Here is a 19,313-nt window from a genome sequence, read left to right as displayed (position 1 = left end):
CGGGCGGCGGGCGGCTGGGGCGGCGGGCGGCTGGGGCGGCGGGCGCCCCGTGGGTGGCGCCCGGCGGTGCAGGTCGGGCCTCCCGGGAGGGAGCGGGAGCCGCGGTCCGCTCCCCTCAAAGTCGGAGCCTGCCGCGGCTCGCACCGGGGGGATCGGCGCGGCCTGGCTGGGGCTCCGCGGACGGGCCTCCACCGCCGGTGCGTCGTTCCCTTGCCTGCAGAAGTGGCGGGAGAGTCCCCCCTGCGGAGCCCCTGGAGCAGGGAGGCCGGTGCCGGCCCGCAGCAGGTTGGGCTGAGGCGCCCGTTAAAGCTAGCGCGGCTTCGCGCGGACAGCCCAGCCCCTCGGGCGACGTGATCGCCGGGAGAAGCGCGGGCCCCAACTCCAGAGGCCCCTGTCCTCGAGTCCCTTTCGCCTCCTCTCTTTTCTTTTCTTTTCTTAATATGTGTAGGTCTTTATTGGAGTTCGATTTGCCAGCATAGAGTGTAACGCCCAGTGCTCATCCCGACAGGTGCCCCCCCGGTGCCCGTCACCCAGTCGTCTGCCGCATTTCTTTTAAGGACGCTGATGGTGACCTGGTAGTTTATAGGCTTGGATTCGGCCATAAAAAGGGATGAGGTACAGTTGACCCTTGAACAACCTGGGGTTCGGGGTGCCGGTGCGGTCAGACCCGTGCGGCGGGAAGTGCACGTGTAACTTGACTCCCCCACAACTTTACTAACGACCTGCGGTTGCTGGGAAGCCAGTTGGCATATTTTGTATGTTATACGTATTACATGCTGTGCGCTTACGATAACCTGAAAATACTTTAAAGTCATTAGAGAAAATATGTTTATGGTGCTGCATCAAAATAATCACTTTCCAGTGGACCTGTGCAGCTCAAACCGGTGTTGTTCAAGGGGCTCCTGTGCTGCCCCGTGGATCTTGAAAACATTATGCTGAGAGAAGCCCGTCACAGAGGAGCACATAGACTCCGCTGCCCTGACACAGAGGAGCACATATGACTCCGCTGCCCTGAAAGTCAGAATGGGAGCTCTGCAGAGCCAGAAGGTAGAGGAGTGGTTGCTTGGGGCTAAGGTGTGAAGGGGAGGGGAGACACGTACAGGTTAGGGGCTTGCTTCTCCGGTAAAGACCTCGTTCTAAAATCCACTGTGGTGATGGTTACGCATAATTCTGAATGTACTAAGAATCTTTGGATTATATGCTTTAAATGGGCATCTCAACGAAGCTGTTAGAGATTATGGACCCCCCCCCCCCCCCCCCCATAGTGTTGAGACTAAGGTTAGCAGCTAAGGGTCATCACTCTCTCTCACTTAGAGCAGTAAGGACTTCAGATGCATTATTTTAAGTGTTCGGATAACCCAATGAGCGTAGTCGTATTTTACAGGTAAGGAACCCAAGCCTTGGCCAAAACTTAGCTCATGTTACACACTGGTTGAGTTCTGTGACTCCAGAACTTTATGACTCAAATCCTTTTAACCACTGTATTGCATAATTGGGATACCCACAGGATAGTTTTGCAGAGGCATGGCAGATGGTGCTTTCACTTTTTAAAAAACAAATACATGACTATGTACTGTAGCGAGTAAATTCCTCCATTCCTCCAGCAATCCATACAATGCTGAAAAGTATAGCCAAAAATTTCTTAAAACTCTTGCCTTCTATTAAACACTGTTACCTTCCAAATCTGTACTTTTATTTTACCTCCAGCACCAGCAGTAGACTTTTGTTGTTCTTGTTTCTGAGTTGGTTTTCCACTGTGAAACCAGTTTTAAAACTCATTTTAGGGGACTTCAGAAGTCAGGAAGAAAGCTCCACTCTGTGTGAGATGCTGGTGGTTGGTCAGTTGCCTTGGAGCAATGACTCACTGCCGTGGGCTAGCTTGTTGTGTGCCCTGTGTTCACATTTGAACCTCACAATGTTGTAGCAGATCACCACATTCATGGGTATGGTAGGCAGACCACCCCCTCCCACCAGTAGGTCCATATCCTCAGCTATGGAACCTGTGAATATGTTACACAGGAGAATTTATTTATTTTAAAAAGATTTATTTATTCATTCATGAGAGACACAGAGAGAGAGGCAGAGACGCAGGCAGGGGGAGAAGCAGGCTCCCTGCAAGAAGCCCGATGTGGGACTTGATCCCAGGACCCTGGGATCATGACCTGAGCCAAAGGCAGACGCTCAATCACTGAGCCACCCAGGTGCTCCACAAGAAAATTTATAAATGGGGTGAAGTTGGGACGCCTGGGTAGCTCAGCAGTTTAGTGCCTGCCTTTGGCCCAGGGTGTGATCCCGGAGTTCCAGAATCGAGTCCCACATTGGGCATGGAGCCTGTTTCTCCCTCTGCCTATGTCTCTGCCTCTCTCTCTGTGTCTCTCATGAATAAATAAAATCTTAAAAAAGAAAATAAATGGGGTGAAGTTAGGGCTTTGAGATGGGGAGGCTTTGTGATGGCTTGTCTGGGTGGACCCGGTGTCATCACAAGGGTTCCTATAAAGAAAAGGGAGGCAGGAGAGTCAGAAGAGGTGTCCTGATGGGAACAGAGGTTGGGGTGATGTGGGGCCACTGGCTGAGGAATGTGGGCAGCTTCTAAATGCTAGAAAAGGCAAGCAAATTGATCCCACCCTCGAGCCTCCAGAAGGAACCCAGTGCTGCCAGCCCACTTTAGACTTCTGACCTCCATACCTGTATGATAATCAGTGCAAGATGCTAAGATTTTTTACTGCAGCGTTGGGAAACTAATCCAGTGAGCCCTTTGGTTTACTAATTCCTGAAACCATGGATATTAACATCTTCCAATGACAAGAATCTAATGTTTTCCCCTCTCTTATTGTCTTCTATTTTCCATGATGCCTGTGTTTTGGGCCTAACTTCATCTCCACTAGACTGTGAGCTGCTTCAGGGCAGCCTTGTTCCATGTGGGGCTCAGCATGTAGCTAGCGGTGGGCACTGCCAGCGTATACCAGGCAGTGTTCTAAGTGCGTTTCTTGCATCTACTCGTTTCATCTGCATAGTGACCCTGTAATCCCCGTGTTACAGAAGAGAAAACCAGGGTTCAGAGAAGTAAAGGGTCCTACCGTTAGTAAGGTGCAGAGCTCAGGTCCTTAGCTTGAGGTTATGCTCTTACCTGCTGATTTGCTCCTTAATCAACTTGAAATTTTTTTTCAAATCAATTTCAGCCCCCAGAACTTGAGATCCTCTTAAAAATGTATTTTAAAGAGTAAAACTCCAGAGGAGGCTATTTTTGGTATCATTCATTTCTCTGTTTTCAAGTGATTGGAGTTCACTTTATTCCATACTGGTGCATTGAAATGATTATTTTATCTTCTGTTCTTTTCGGATCTTCTTTAAAAATCTTTTCATAACCATACTTACTATTTTTTAGTGAGACCTGATTTTGGTCTCTATTATTTGACAATTGTATTAGTTCAACTGGACTGTAGATACCTCACCAATTTTGATGTGGATTCTTTATATCTTATTTGAAATAGGGTAGTAATTAGACATTTTAATATTTGTGAAGCTTTGTTCTACATCATAAAAATACAGAGTCCTTGGTTAAACGCCTTTGTTAATTGGTATTTTTATTGAATTCATAAAATACCAAAGAGGGACAAATACGTTGTTTTCTTAAGGATGATTCAAAAAAAAGTACGTTGGAAAGAAAAGATTTTAGATTCCCATTAGAATTGAATAATTTTCTCTAAAACACTTTAATTTAGTTGATGGAATTAGAACTCATGGAATCCTACATTTGTATCCTACATTTGTAACTTAGCCTGTATTCAGCTAAATTATCCTTCTTTAAACGGTGTGAGTTTGTCAATAAGAATTATAGAAAAAAAAATACTACCTTGGGATTTCAGATTTGGTGTGATGTGTGTATTTCCTGTTTGCTTCCCATCTAGGTACATCCCCTGAAATACTTGAAGAAACTCAGTTGGGATGTGTTCTACCCACAAGTCTTGGCACCAACAGTTTGAAGAAAAGCAGTTGGGGATTTTTATTTACTGGGATTGTTGGTGGGACGCTGGTGGCGGTGTATGCTGTGGCCACACCATTTCTAACACCAGCCCTCCGAAAAGTTTGTTTGCCTTTTGTACCCGCAACTACAAAGCAGATTGCAAATGTTGTGAAAATGCTGCACTGCAGAAGAGGATCCCTGGTTGACATTGGTAGTGGTGACGGGCGTATTGTGAGTTATGCTAAGATACTTTAAGGTTTTGAACCAGAGGTTTTAAAATTCCTTCTTTTCTTTTCTTTTCTTTTCTTTTTTTTTCTTTTCTTTCTCTTTTGGTATCAAGTTTTTATTTAAATTTTAGTTTGTTAACATATAGTGTAATATTGGTTTCAGGAGTAGATTTATGTACAGCGCCCAGTGCTCATTACAGGTGCCCTCCTGAATCCCATCTAGCCCATCCCTGCTTCACCTTTCTTACGAGGTTTATGCAAAGACCTACTCAGTCTCACAGATTTTTTTTTTTTTAAGATTTTATTTATTCATAAGAAACACAGGCAGAGGGAGAAGCCGGCTCCCTGTGGGGAGCCCGATGTGGGACTCAATGCCAGGATCCCTGGGTCACGCCCTGAGCCAAAGGCAGATGCTCAACCACTGAGCCACCCAGGTGTCCCTCAGTCTGACAGTTTAATAAAATAGTTGTTTATTTTGTGTGTTTGGCCAAACTATCAAACCCTCCAGTGTGAATTGGAATTTATTTTTTTAGATTTAAATTTTCTGAAAGTGCTCTGTAGATTTGCCAGGCAAAAAGGAGCAATTATTTGGTAATTACGAAATTTTCTAATAAAAAACTTAGGCAAGAGAGGTGACATAATGAGAGGAAATACATTGAGTCATGGAGTTTAACACAGATGTGTGCTTCTACGTTTATCTATTACACATACGTAATAATTCCTACGGGATCATTAAAATAGGAAAGAGCCAGTGCATTAACCCTCCCTTATCCAAACCGGACTTTTAGGGTCCTCAGCTCACCGACTCCAGCTGAGAACCTATGAGATTCAGGGCCACTGACAGGCCAGCGGGTGTCCTGGAGCATGTTCCACCATGGACACGGTGGCACCGTCCTTATGCCTCCATCCAGTGATGACTCGGAAATTGAGGATGCAGTAGTCAAGGCTCGCATTCTGGAAATGTTAGTGTGGAGACCAGCAGGGGTGTGACTCCTCTCACCATCGCATGGAGCATAGACCTTGCAATTTCATCATGGTGACCTGATGGACACAGTGTGAAAACAGAGCTCTATTTGTTTTTAAGAAATCAAGAGAGGTTGGGACGCCTGGGTGGCTCAGTGGTTAAGCTTCTTCTTTCAACTCAGGGCATGATCCTGAGTCCCGGGATTGAGTCCCACTTTGGGCTCCCTGCATGAAGTCTGCTTCTCTCTCTCTGCCTATGTCTCTGCCTCTTGCTATATGTCTCTCAGGAATAAATAAATAAAATCTTAAAAAAAAAAAAAAAAGAAATCAAGAGATGTATACATGAACCAGGATGAAGTTTTAAAACCCAGATTTGAATGCTTTGCATATCCGAGTTGTATCTTTATGGTTTCCTTTCCTTCTTAAGGGGGTGACACTGTAGTTAACTAGGGAAATTACTGTGGGCAGACAGCTCCATCAGGTATGCTCCGTTGAAGAGTACTAGCGAGACAAAATGAGCAGAGACTCCAGGACCAGCCCACTGTCCTCACTTTACAGAGTGAATAGTCACCTACAGTTGACTATTCTTGACTCATTCCATTTTCCTTTTACTTCCTTTTACAATTTTGAGTGAAGGGTCTTAAAATACTGAGGAAATGTGTAAGTAATTGCACGTGCTTATTGACAGGTCATTTTGATTGTAAATTACAACTAGCTCACAAAACACTCTCCCAGGCAGATTCATTTTGCGTGGTGCTGTGCTCTCATTGATGGAGAGAGACGGTGGGTTTTCAGCAACTTCTCATCAGACCTGCCCAGGGGTTGGCCAATCCAAAAGTGCTTTTTCCAAAACAAACCTGACGGTTGTGCTACTTGAGGTGAAATCTTTGACAAAAACATGAAAACTGAGTTTAAATCAGCATTATCTCGTCTATAAAGCCACATAATTTTAGAGATATATTGTTAAGTGGCGTTTGAATAAAAGAAGAGCCTTTTGATTGGACATTTTGTGATTATAGACCATAAATAGGAAGCAGTCATATTATTTGACCATGTAAGTTGATGTTTTTCTTTTTTTTAATTAATTTAGAAATTTTAAAATTTCAGTATAATTGTTACTAGTTTCAGGTGGACAATATAGTGATTCAATAATGGTGTACTCGTCATGACAAGTGTACTGTTAATCCCCTTCACCTACTTCACTCCCATCCCCAACTGTGTTTGTTCTCTATATTTAAGAATCTGGTTTGTTTGTCTCTGTATTCATTTGTTTGTTCATTTGTTTAAGTTCCACATATGAGTGAAATAATGGCATTTGCCTTTCTTTGACTTATTTCACTTAGCATCATACCATTCTAGATCCCATCCATTCATTGCAAATGGCAAGATTTCACTCTTTTTTTATGGCTGAATAATATTCCATCGTGTGTGTGTGTATACACCACTATTCTTTATCCATTAATCTAGTAAGTGGATATTTGGGCTGCATGAAGGTGAATACTTCCATAATTTGGCTATTGTAAATAATGCTGCAATAAACATAGGGGTACATATATTTTTTCAAGTTAATGTTTTCATGTTCTTTGGGTAGATACTCAGTAGTGGAATTACTGGATCATATGGTAATTGTATTTTCAATTTTTTGAGGGCCCTCCATACTGTTCCACAGTGACCGCATTCCCACTAATAGTACACAAGGGTTTCTTTATCTCCACATCTTCATCGGCACTTGTTTCTTGTGTTTATGATTTTAGCCATTCTGACAGGTGAGGTGATATCTTATTGTAATTCTGATTTGCATTTCCCCGATGATGAGTGATGTTGAGCATCTTTTATGTGTCTTGGCTATTTATATGTTTCTTTGGAGAAATGTCTCTTCATGTCTTCTGCCCTTTTTTAAAAAAAATTTTTATTTATTTATGATAGTCATAGAGAGAGAGAGAGAGAGAGAGAGAGGCAGAGACATAGGCAGAGGGAGAAGCAGGCTCCATGTACTGGGAGCCCGATGTGGGATTCGATCCTGGGTCTCCAGGATCGCGCCCCGGGCCAAAGGCAGGCGCTAAACCGCTGCGCCACCCAGGGATCCCATACCCATTTTTAAATTAATTTAATTTAATTTTCAGATCCTTATTTTATTTTATTTTATTTTATTTAAAATTTTTCTTATTGGAGTTCAATTTGCCAACATATAGCATAAAACCCAGTGCTCATCCCACCAAGTGCCCCCCTCAGTGCCCGTCACCCAATCACCCCAACCCCCTGCACACCTCCCCTTCCACTATCCCTTGTTCATTTCCCAGGGTTAGGTGTGTCTCGTGTTTTGTTACCCTCACTGATATTTTCACTCATTTTCTCTCCTTTCCCTTTATTCCCTTTCACTAATTTTTATATTCCCCAAATGAATGAGACCATATAATGTTTGTCTTTTTCGATTGACTTATTTCACTCAGCATAATACCCTACAGGTCCATCCACGTCGAAGCAAATGGTGGGCATTTGTCGTTTCTAATGTCTTCTGCCCATTTTAATTGTATTGTTTGTTGTGGTTTTTTTTGGTGTTGAGTTATATAAGTTCTTTACATATTTTGGATACTAACCCCTTATTGGATAACATTTGCAGATATCTTCTCCCATTCAGTAGGTTAATGTTTTTCTTCTTACCTAGAATAAACACAGGCCTCTTTCTGCAGGTGATAGCAGCTGCCAAAGAAGGATTCACAGCTGTTGGTTATGAATTAAACCCATGGCTAGTTTGGTACTCCAGATACCGTGCTTGGCGAGAAGGGGTTCAGGACTCTGCGAAATTTTATATATCAGATTTGTGGAAGGTATGTAAGGCAGAGAATGGTCCTAGGAAATGGCAATCAAAACTTTGTAATTTGTAATTAGTATGATTAAAAACTGAAGAATGTATTAAAAGAAAAATAGTTAAAATAGAGCATAATGTGAACACCTTTTAAATGGATAGATTTACAAACCAACCCTTTTAGAGTAGAAGCTTAAGATTTTAGACCTGATAGATTATGTGAATTCTAAGAATTTGCTCAATTAAAAAAATTTTTCATTTCTATTACAAAATGATGAGATTTTAAAAATCTCATATGGAAATCTTATAAATTATAAGCATTAAGTTGTTGATGTTCTTGGTAAATGGTAGACTTTGTGTGTGTGCATGTGTGTGCCTACAGAGGTATGTATGTGTGTGGCTGCATATGTACATGTGTATCTACAGAGAGGTGAGTGCAAAAGACAGAATCTACTAACTTTGTTATGTTTTTTTTCTGGTTTTCATAATGTATAAGATACTTCCCAGTTTATTTGTACTCTAAAAAAAGTCCTGTAATTTTGCTTTAGAAATGCTCCATAAAATGTTTTTTCTTAAATAAGAATCTCCCACTGTAATTTTGTCATCAGTAGCTTATAAAAATTCACATGAGTTTTGCTTGCATTGTTTTTTATTCTGTATATACATAAACGATCTCCCTGCAGAGTAAATAAGACTTTTATTGGACAATAAGAATTTTGACTGGCAAAGCACTCCCCCCGCCCAGTTTTTCAACTAAAGATCATTTTATTCAATTTTTACTTAGTATTTTAGAGGAGAGGGACAAGAATTTTAAGAATGGCTAAACATAAAGACAGGTGGTTGTCCTATGTCACATGCTCTTGCTGAGCTAGTTTGGTGATGGTGGTGAAGAGTAGAAAAGTGTGGACTGGGGCACCAATGGCACAGGGCAACTGGCGCGGCCACCAGATGGTCACTGGACGAGTCACTGGCATTTCCGACAGGTGACCCCTGGGCGGACCCTGCGTGGAGCATCCTTGAGGATGACAGGAATGACTTAAGGGAGGTGTCTGGAAAACTGTAGTGGATTGAATTAACAGACACATAAACGTGGATTCCTGTGAAATCTTAAAGGGAGCCACTCTTTGTAAAAAAAACCTGCTATTTGTCGAAATGGGAAATTGCTACTCCTTTTGAAACAAAAGTTAAGCTTGATGTTTGGCCTTTTAAAATTCACCTGTGCATTATTCCCTCTCTTTTTTAGGTTACTTTTTCACAGTACTCAAACGTCGTTATTTTTGGTGTGCCTCAGATGGTGAGTATGCACCCGCCTGTCCCCTGGTTGGTTGGCTGTAGGTCTTGGGTAGACCCTCCAGCTCTAACAGGTCACATCTGTGTGGCTGCCCATCCATGTGGCTGCCTGCCTGTGTACCCAACAGCAGCCCCCTCACCCCCAGAGATTCTGGGAGGACATGGGATTTCAGCTTGCTGGCTTGACAAAGTACCGCGGGGCCTTAAAAGTATAATTGTAAAAGGGGCAGTCATGTTGTTCAAACTTCTGCTTCAGATCAAATTCTCAATGATCTACCTAAGCCCTAAAAACTCCAATCTGGAAACTCCTGTATGAGCTGCCCGTGTCTAATGTAGTTGGAGGTTTTCGAGGTTGCTCACTTAATATCCAGCTGAAGTTACTTGGGAGAGTTAATGGCATGTTCCCTTCGAATTGATCAGGCCTCTGGCTTCATAGTGAGGCAGTTTTCAGGGTGGATGAGCATTGACTACTGTCACTTGACCTCAGCTGACTGATTTGTATTGAACTTAGATTACATACTTTAGAAAGTGAAAACATCGTGGTGGCATCGTACTGTAAATGGTTCTAAATTTAGCTTTTGGGAAGACGACCAGGATGAGATGCTTTTATTGTAATTGTTGGTTTACAGACCATGGAAAGAAATCCCTTTTCACTTTACAAGGTCTATGATTGTAACCATAATAATCCTGGAAAAATTGGATGTTTGCTGAAATGCCACTGTGTAACTGATATGGATGGTTTTTAACTTAAAAAAGAAGGGAAATTTACTTTTTTGTTTTGTTTTCTTAGTCGCACATTAATATTTGTATAAGACAGTTCAGTGTTTGAGAAATCTTTTCTTACTATTAGGAGCTTTGGTACAATGCCACTTTTACTTAAGTCGATTTAGAAGTGCTGTGGTTACATATTCTTGTAAGTAGCAGGATTCTATATGTTTGGAATTCTTAGTAAGCCAAAATTAAGATAAAATATGGGTGTTCACACTTCTGTTATAGAAATGAAAAGCGGTGTGATCCCTGGTCATTTAAAAGAAACAATTTGATATCTGAGCATTGCTATGGACTTTGACGGTTATCTACTCCTGATGATGTTCGGGCATTCCTTTCGAATAATCAACATTTTGGAGCAAATAAGTTTAATTTGAATTCCATGCTTTATAGAAAGTAAAAGTAGATGTTTACTGCGACTTCCATGCCATTGTGAGAGGCCGGCCCCTGGTGGCTTGAGGCCGTAGCAGCTCCGCTCGGGATGGGGCAGCAGTGGCCTGTGGGCTCCAACTCCTTGTGGGTCTACCATGTTTGAGCATGGCCAGTTTTTGGAGTTGTTCACTTGGGGGAAATAAGATTCCTGTTTTTTTGATGAATGCTTTTGTAATTATTGCCCATTTGTTTGTATACAGAGAAACCTTAAAGAAGTTGTACCATTTCACTGTTCCCAAGAAAAAGGGGAATAGCTGAAAACATGAAGCAGCCATGTTCTGTGGAGTGAGAGGGATTCAGCCCCTGGGCAGTTTTCCACATAGGTGGCTTGTTCACAGGACCCACAGGGGCTTGTTCGTCGGTGCAGGGTCCCCCTTTTAAACCTCATGGAGCTTCATCTATGTGGAAGTAGTAATGGGGAGGAAAGTGCTGTCAGGGGGTCAGGAGGCCAGCTCTGCTGTCTGGAGTCCGGGGCGCCCTGCTGGGGCCGTCTGCTAGTGAAATGCACTTCTCTTGTTGATCACTGGCCGGCATGGCTGCATGGCCCAACAAAGCCCATGTAGCACCAACATCTCCTGGGGCAGCTGAGTCCCATACAGGCCACAAGGGGCCAGGAGAATACTTAGGGAGCTGGAGAGGCAGAAACTTGGAATTAAAAATCATCCACCCTACTTCTGATCCCATACCAATGGTTCCTGACAGCTCTGTGCTTTCGTGGCTTGAAACTCATTTCAACTCATCTAACCCTCTAGGGGTGAGGAATCATTTGGATCTGGTAAATCCAGTCCTAGTGTGGTAAATACCCACATATAACTCTAGCTCATGCTCCTCTTTTCAGAATGTGAAACAGATCAATCGTGTCCTTATTTAAAACCCAACTGCGACATCCTGTTGCTTTAAAGCAGTGAAGATAAGGTGTGAACGCTCTACCTGGCCCAAGGCCTTGTGTGGAGTGGCCTCTGCCTCCCTCAGCTTTCTGTGCACCAGCCTTTTATCCTTCTCTCAGCCCCTGAGCTCCACTGTGTGAGCCGTGTCCTTCCTTCTGACTTCACATCCCGTCCAGCTCTGGGCCTTGTTGGTGAATACCTCCTGACCACTTGCAGGTCTAGTGTCCCTTCCTCCAGGAAGTCGTCCCTGATTGCCCAATGAGATGAACCCCAGTGGCCTGTTTTCTGTCTTCTCTGTAGTGAGTTCTCGCACATTTCCTTACATGAGGGCTTCGTCAGGTTGGCCGCGTACACTGCACTGTAGGCTCACGAGTATGGGCCGGCCTGTGTCTGCTGCCAGACCCCTAGGATGGTGGCACCAGCGCAGTCGTGACTCAGGAAATCCTCATCAGATGAATGAACGAGCATGGTAGAAACATACCCGTTAAGGATACTTCCTGGTGGGCTATTACATTTTGGAACTTCAAAGACTGCCTAATTTAATTTTAGTTACGAATCATGTTGTGAATTGATGAACAAAAATCTTACCATCGTATTCTGATAAAGATAAATGATTCACCATGGGACCATGTATCCTTTGTTCATTCATTTGACAAGTATTTATTCAATACCACAAAGTGCCAGACTCCATGCTAATCACTTGGGGGTACTTTAGTGAATGAAGAAGAGAACCACCCCTGGCCCGAGGTGCCTCGGTGCTAGTGGGGAGAGCAGACAGTAAAGGCAGTCCCTATAAAAAGGGCGCCAGGCTGGCCCAGTCAGTAGGTCATGTGACTCTTGATCTCGGGGTTATAAGTTCGAGCTCTCCACTGGGCATAGAGCTTACTTAAAAAAATAAAAATCTTTAAAAAAATGTGGTACAACAGGAGGGGGGTGAGTGCTGTGGGGCGGAGTAAAGCAGGGGAGGGGGGGCAGAGACCATGTCCCTGCAGAGGCGCCCGGGTTGTGTCCTGCTGGGTTTCAGCGGCAGCAGGAGGGTGAGTAAGGCCAGAGGAGAGTGAGGTCAGAGAGGCAGTCAGGGCTGTGGAATGCAGAAGCCCTGGCGGTTTTGGGCAGAGGAGCGGAGGACTGCCGGGTTGCAGAGGATCCAGGCTGCTGTGTGGATTCTGGGCGTGAGTAGAAGCCAGGAGACAGGTTAGGTGCTCTTGCGGGCAGCCAGGCAGGAGGGGTGGTAGGTGCGTGCCAGCATGCAGAAGCTGGTTCTGCAGGTGGTGGAGGATGGAGACAGCAGGGTGGGCCGGCGCATCCCCTTGGGGCGTGGGAGAAAGGAACCATTCCTCAAGGGTTTGGGCAGAGATGCTGGAAGTACATTGTTGTTGCCGAGCTGGGCAGGCAGGCAGAGCTGCAGGAAGCCCGAGATGAGGGTGCCTGGGGGGCTTAGGCGGTGAAGCATCTGCCTTGGGCTCAGCTTGTGATCTTGGGGCCCTGGGATGGAGCCCCGCATCTGACACCCTGCTCAGCAGGGAGTCTGCTTTTCCCTCCACTTGCACTTGCTCGCTTGCTCTCTCTCTCTCAAATAAACAAAATTAAGATTAAAAAAAAAAGGGGGAAGCCTGAGACGTGTGTGGAGATGTGTGGTTGGCAGTGGTGGGTAGAGGGGTTCTGGGGCTTGGGGAGGTGAGGGGGCCCTTGGAAGGAGTTGAAGCCCAGGAGTGGCTGAGGTCCCCCGCCAACAGGGCAGAGCCGGTCAAGGCCCAAGCTCTGGCCTCTGACAAGTGAGGGGAACCCAGCAAAGGGCTTGAGAGGAGGGGTTGGGTAGGAGGAAAGCCCGTGGTGGGGGGTGTTACCCTAGAAGTCAAGTGAAGCCATTGTTTTGGGGAGGAAGGGAGCCTTTGAACACTTCAAGAGCTGCTCATGGGCATGGTGGTTTGGCTTATGTCTTTGAGCTGGTTTCAACTTATGTTCAAAATTTTGAAGATGTAATTAGAATATGATGAGTTCGTGTCACTTTGAAATCTCTAATTGTATGAATAATTTTGAATTCCATTAGACAGACATGACACATGACTGCCTCTCTTTGTGCAGGATATCAAGACCCAGGCTCATTGCATATTTATGTGTGATTGACTCAGTTAATTTCTTACCATTGAAATAGCTTCTTTCATTTGTAGGTTTATCTTGACTTAGCATATGACAGTCATTGGGAAATAAAAGAAACTGTAAAAGAAGAATAATGATAACATGAATACATTTACAATGATCTTTTTATGAACAAAATTGCTGTAAGAATCCTCTGATATTTTGAAAAAACACATATTGTCTCATTCTTTGCCTATTTAATTTTTCCCTCAAGGAACCTTTTTTTTTTTTTTTTAAGAATTCTTTTACTGGCTGTTAAAAGAGTAGAAATAACCCATCCTTAATGGAATTTACTCTTGGTTACCTTGGTATTAATTATAATAAAGAATCAGAGTTTTGGCTCACTGTAGCCAGAGGTCACATGGAGGACTTTCTTCAAGCCACTTTTTAAAGACAGAGGTCAGGAGTAAAAAGTCTTCATAGAAGCACTATTGATTTGTTTGTCTTGATTTATTTGGTTAGTTTTAAAGGGATTAGTTTTTTTTTAAGGGATTAGTTTTTGCTCAGATCTTGATTTCAAGATATCATTTCCCATTTAGAGGAACCAGGAATGTCTGAGAGGTGGCTGATCTGAGGGCTTAGGGGGATCAAAACAAAAGCTTGGGGCATTTTGCTCAGCCCAAATATGAGGAAGTGTTCAGAGTATTTTGGGGGCGCATCCAAAGGGGAGAGAGGCGACTTGGGGAGGCTCCCAGGGGCCAGGCTGGGACAGTCTGAGTATCAGAAGACACAAGGATGATAGTGGATCAGAACCCACTGTACAGAATAGGAATCTAGGGCCTCATACTTATAACGATAGGTACATAGGCAGAAAGAAGGGAGAGCTCTTCCTTGCAATAGATGCCTATTGTCAGTCTGATGGACTGACAGGAATGATGGAATTAGCAAATTGCCGCTTTGTAACCATACAGTGAAAATTAACCTAGGCCAGAATCACCAAGAATGCTACATCTGGTGAGGGACATTTCAGTGGGCAGCAGGATATTTAATTGTCTCAGGCTACCTCTGGCAAATTGCTCATTATAAGGGAAAATTAGCAACCCCACTGCCGAGACACCAGGTATCACCCTAACTAGGTGGTGACCATCACTCTCACAGCAGAAGGTCCCCATGGGCGTCTGACTGTGGGGCCCTGAGAAGCTCACAGCCTCACTTGTGGGGCCTTGCCAAAGATGTGTGTGCTGAGTCGTTGTGAGCAGAAGTCGAGAACCCAAGTTGAGGGCCCACCAGTGGATCAATGGCCCGACTTCCTAGAGAGGTTGTCATGAGAGACAAGGAAAGATGGAGGAACTGTTCCAGGTTAAAGTAGACAAAGGAAACATAGCTACATGCAGCATGACATTGTGGGGGAAAGTGTTACAAGAGATATTATTGGGACATTTGGCGGAATTGGAAGACTTTGAGATTATGATTGGAATACAATCTTAAATTTCCTGAATTTAATAGCAGAGCTGGGGTTGTGTCTCAGAGAACACTGATGTATCAAGGAACAAAGGGGTATGTTGTATGCAACCTGTTCTCAAATGGTTTAGGAAAAGTATTCATAGGGAAAGAGGGCAAATTACATAAAGCAAATATGCCGAACTATTAAAAATTGGTGAACTTGGGTGAAGGAATATAGGAATTCTTTGTTCTATTCTTGTGACTTTTCTGTAAATTTGAAATTCTTTCAAAATAACAAAAGAAGGAGGTAAAGATGGTAGGATCTGAAGATCAATTTTAAAGTGGTTGTTAATTTGCTGATATAATTACATCAATACTTTTAGCAGGTAGGTTGGTAATAAAAGGATGCAAAATTGATAAATAAGAGGATTTTACTTTTTATAAGTTGTGTTGACTATGAAGTTTTCAGTGCATTAAAGATAAATTTTTGAAGAATCATGAAATATTTCATTAAATTTAAGTTAGAACGAGTATATTTTTCATGGTCCAATTTAGTAATACCATATTTCACTGAAGCTAGATATTGTGTTTTTTTTTTTTTTTTAAAGATTTTATTTATTTATTTGAGAGAGTGACAGAGCAAGCATGAACAAGGTGGGGGGGTTGTGGGCAGAGGGCAGAGGGAGAAGCAGACTCCCCTCTGAGCAGGGAGCTGATGCGAGGCTTGATCCAAGGACCTTGGGATCATGACCTAAGATGAAGGCAGATGCTTAACCACCTGAGCCACCCAGGCGCCCCAATACTGTTAATTTTAGTATGCACCGTTGCTATCGAGAAAGAAAAAAACTGCCAATTATAATTCTAAGACTATGTCAATTGTAACATGTATCCTGATTTCAGAGATCTTAAAATGTGGGAAAATGTGTTAAGTAGTTGAGACAGGGTAGATTGAAATGCTAGGTGGGCAGATAATTTACAGCTGCTTCTCACTTTTTTTTTTAAATAAGGGTACTTTATTTCATATTTTTAGAGTGGGGGAGGGGACAGAGGGAGAGAGAATCTCAAGCAGACTCCTTGTTGAGGGTGGGGCTCAGTCTCCACCCTGAGATCATGACCTGAGCTGAAATCAAGTTTGGCACTTAACCCATTGAGCCACTCAGGTGCCCCTGTTGTTAATGTGACTTCTGCATTTTAATGGATCGTTTGATAATGTATTTATGCTCTGAAGGGATTTTATTTACAATTATTAATTTTGTTTTAAAGATTTGAGAGAGAGAGTGTACGAGTGGTATGGGAGCAGGGAGCAGCAGAGGGAGAGGGAGAGGGAGAAGGAGACTCCCCGTTGAGCAGGGAGCCTGACATGGGGCTCAATCCCAGGACCCTGATCATAAGCTGAGCCGAAGGCAGATACTTCATCAACTAAGCCACCCAGACACCCCCACAGTTCCTAATTTTGTAAGGTATCTTCAGGCACTAAGATGCAAAAGAACACTTGGGAATCTTTTCCTCCAACTCACCACTTGTTGAAATAATGGCTGTTGTTCTGCACAGATGCTGCGGTTGAAGGAGAAACTTGCGCTTGAACTTGAGGATGACGCCAGAGTCATTGCCTGCCGATTCCCTTTCCCTGGCTGGACCCCAGACCATGTCACCGGGGAGGGGGTAGATACTGTGTGGGCCTATGACATCAGCACTCTGAGAGGCAAGAGGCCCCAAGGACCAGCGCACACCCAGTCAGTCACTCAAGTGTAGACTTTTATCAAGCATGGTTTCCCAGGTGTTGGCCGTCTTCGATTTTATAGAGACTTCCATCTGTGTCTTCAGCAAAGAGTATATTTTTCTTCAGTATGGAATGAAAAACTACTGTTACTTTCCTTAGCTTTTGGAAGACAGAAGTTAAGAGCAGCAGGTAGATTTAAGGTCCCCTTTCACGGTGTATTCAAAAAAGTGGTCTGACTTCTTTGCATGCACTCAGACACATGAAAATATGAATGAGTCATAATCACATCGACGTGCGGGGAAGATGTGAACAGCTTTTCACATAATAAAAAATATGACTTAATGCCAGATGAAAAGAAGCACTTTTTAAACAGGGTATATTTATAGTTTTCTCCAACTTCATTCATCCTTAAGATTTATGTCTTTTTTTTGTCTAATTCATGGTAAAACTTTCTAAAGGACGTAGGTCCTCATATTCTATAACATTTAAGAATATATATATCACAAATTAAGAATAATTTGTTCCAAGGCTAGTGGACTACTGTTTTTTATTGAATCTGAGATGTATGTGTGTGTACATGTGTGTTATTTGTGTCTGTAATCAGCAGTAAGTTTCTAGACAGGCTTCTGGTGGATTTCTGCAGGCATCAAACTATCTGCAAAGGCATATTTAACTTGCCATTTTGGGTTTCTCCTTTAGCTTCCCAAGGATTAGATGATGCCTGGTCCCACAACCTCAGAATAAAATGGACCATTTCACAGAAGTGTTGAGACTCATGGAGTTTGTAAGATCTTTAATTGATTTTTTTTCAGCTGTGTCTTTAACCTGTAAGTGACCTGTAAGAATTTTCTCATAGAAGTTGCACACGACAAAAGGCAGGGAGTAAGAGCTACTATTTTTGATGCCAAGTAGGATTCAGAAATGTCTGGCAGATTGAAATAAGGGATAAATGCTAACTTGATAAAATTTAAAGTTTAAAAACAAAACAAAACAATAACCAAACAAAAATAGAATAGAGCTTAGTGGTGACATAGCCTAACAGGAGCTGTTTGACCAGACCTAGAGGTTCCATTGACATTGGGGTCAATGATCAGAGCACATTCCCATTTGAATGCACCTTTCTCTAGAAGCTTGGTTCCAAGATTGCAAGCTTTGCCTTCCCCAGGTGTGCCAGGTCGGCTTTCTTGGATCTTCCGCCAATTCTAGCATTCTGATTCCCTGAAATGCTTAGCTCCACTAAGAGGATATAAAACCAAGTTTAAAAGATCTAAGAACTGAGACTCTTCCAAATAAATACACTGTGTTCACCATTGCTGAGTGATGGCATACACTGTGACAGGTCACAGCCAAACAGAATGGAAACAGTGCAAGATTCCTGATGTTTAAACCTCACAGCTGGACACTACACATCTGCCAAGGTACTTTCCTGATGGCCAAGGGTAGGAAAGAGCTGCCGTGAAGGCATAGATGTTCTCAAGGGCAGGAGTCTTCTGAGCTTGTGCTGTAATGTGTGTCTCCTAGACCATCTGCAGTCCTCTGGGCCGCAGTGGGGCGTTTCACACCTGGCCTGGCACCAGAATCTCCAGGTCTCTGACCCAGGCACCTGTACTGGCTGAAGGTATGCAGGCACTGCTCCCTCTGATCCCATGGCCATCTCCCCTCTTTCCGGGTAACCCCAGAACCCCCAGCACTTCAGGTGTCAGGGACACTGGGCCGGGCCAGTTGTCTGATCCCATCCCCTGGGTGTCAGGGTTGGTGCTGGGTCATGGGCATGTGATCCAGTTCCCTCCAGTGAAGTGTGAAGGGACATCTGCTTAGAGCTTATTGCTAACAGAAGGAGGTGCTTGAGGAGTGAGCATCCCCCTGTCTTCGGGCAGCTGTACAAAGCAGTAATGCCTGCAGTTGTCACGGTCGTTTTGCAGCCACCAGGGGAAAAGTGAAGCTGGGAGCCAGGAGGTTGGTGGAGCAGAAAGCTGGATAGACTGCGGGTCTTTGACGATACCACTGAGTTGCTGAACTGACTCGAGCCTCCAACGGGAGGACATCTTACATGGACTGACAAACCCGAACCCGTGTTGTTGCCCTCCCACGGGTGTGGTGGTGTTTGTGCCCTGCGGCGGCCTGACCCAAATGGGGGGTGGGTCTCAAGTGGGGCGAGGGGGCCTGGCAGTGTGGAGGGCAGATGGCCCTGGGCCCGCTCCCGGTCTGGAGGCGCTGCGGGGGGATGCATTTGCTGGCAAGGTCAGACGTGCGTCTGGAGTATTCGGGAGGGACGGAGAGCTCTCACGGGGGGATGTCCCGCTCCCAGAATGGGGTTAGGGTACCAAGTCAGGAGGGCTCTGAACTCAGATCCAGCCTTCACTGACGGCAGGAGTCCTCCTCAGTGGGCCTCCTGTCCTTGGGGACATGGGCAGGACCGGGTAACAGCAGAGCCTTACCGCGTCCCTGCACCCGGGGAGTTTTGCAGGGGGAAAGATAATTCCTCAGGATTAGAAAGGAATTGGTAAAAGACGGGAATAAGCCACTCAGACTGCCCTCCTGGCGGGTGGGGCTGCTGAGGGGAGCTGCTGTGACGTGGACCGCGGTTTGCGTCCTTAGATTAAATCCTGACCCTCGGTGTGATGGTCCGGGGAGATGGGGCTTGGAGGGGGGCTGAGGGTGCTCCGCCTGAGGGTGGGCCCTCTTGAATGGGAGTAGTGCCCTGCGAAGGCGGCCTCAGAGCTCCTCCGCCCAC

The 19,313-nt window shown here is 44.3% G+C and overlaps 1 protein-coding gene and 1 long non-coding RNA gene across 3 annotated transcripts in view; both read left to right on the top strand.

Annotated features, from left to right (window-relative positions):
* Window positions 1-19,313, top strand: part of ATPSCKMT (ATP synthase c subunit lysine N-methyltransferase) — a 66,554-nt gene that overhangs the window by 109 nt on the left and 47,132 nt on the right. Inside the window, exons 2-5 of one of the 2 annotated variants that reach the window (XM_026017683.2) lie at window positions 3,909-4,195; window positions 7,845-7,982; window positions 9,204-9,254; window positions 16,411-17,342. In XM_026017683.2, coding sequence (XP_025873468.1) covers window positions 3,909-4,195; window positions 7,845-7,982; window positions 9,204-9,254; window positions 16,411-16,611 — 677 coding nt within the window. In that variant the 3' untranslated portion in view covers window positions 16,612-17,342. Of the gene's footprint in view, window positions 1-3,908; window positions 4,196-7,844; window positions 7,983-9,203; window positions 9,255-16,410; window positions 17,343-19,313 lie in introns of those variants that run through there. The other variant, XM_072752701.1, reaches the window with a different exon arrangement.
* Window positions 24-1,047, top strand: LOC140598250 (uncharacterized). The gene is made up of 3 exons (XR_012000484.1): window positions 24-197; window positions 509-615; window positions 897-1,047. It is a non-coding gene; the product is annotated as an uncharacterized lncRNA (long non-coding RNA).

Source organism: Vulpes vulpes, chromosome 3 (genome assembly GCF_048418805.1).
Source record: "Vulpes vulpes isolate BD-2025 chromosome 3, VulVul3, whole genome shotgun sequence".
NCBI classification, from domain to species: Eukaryota; Metazoa; Chordata; class Mammalia; order Carnivora; family Canidae; genus Vulpes; species Vulpes vulpes.
Note: the sequence above shows the minus strand (reverse complement) of the source record. Positions and strands in the feature narration are given on the sequence as shown.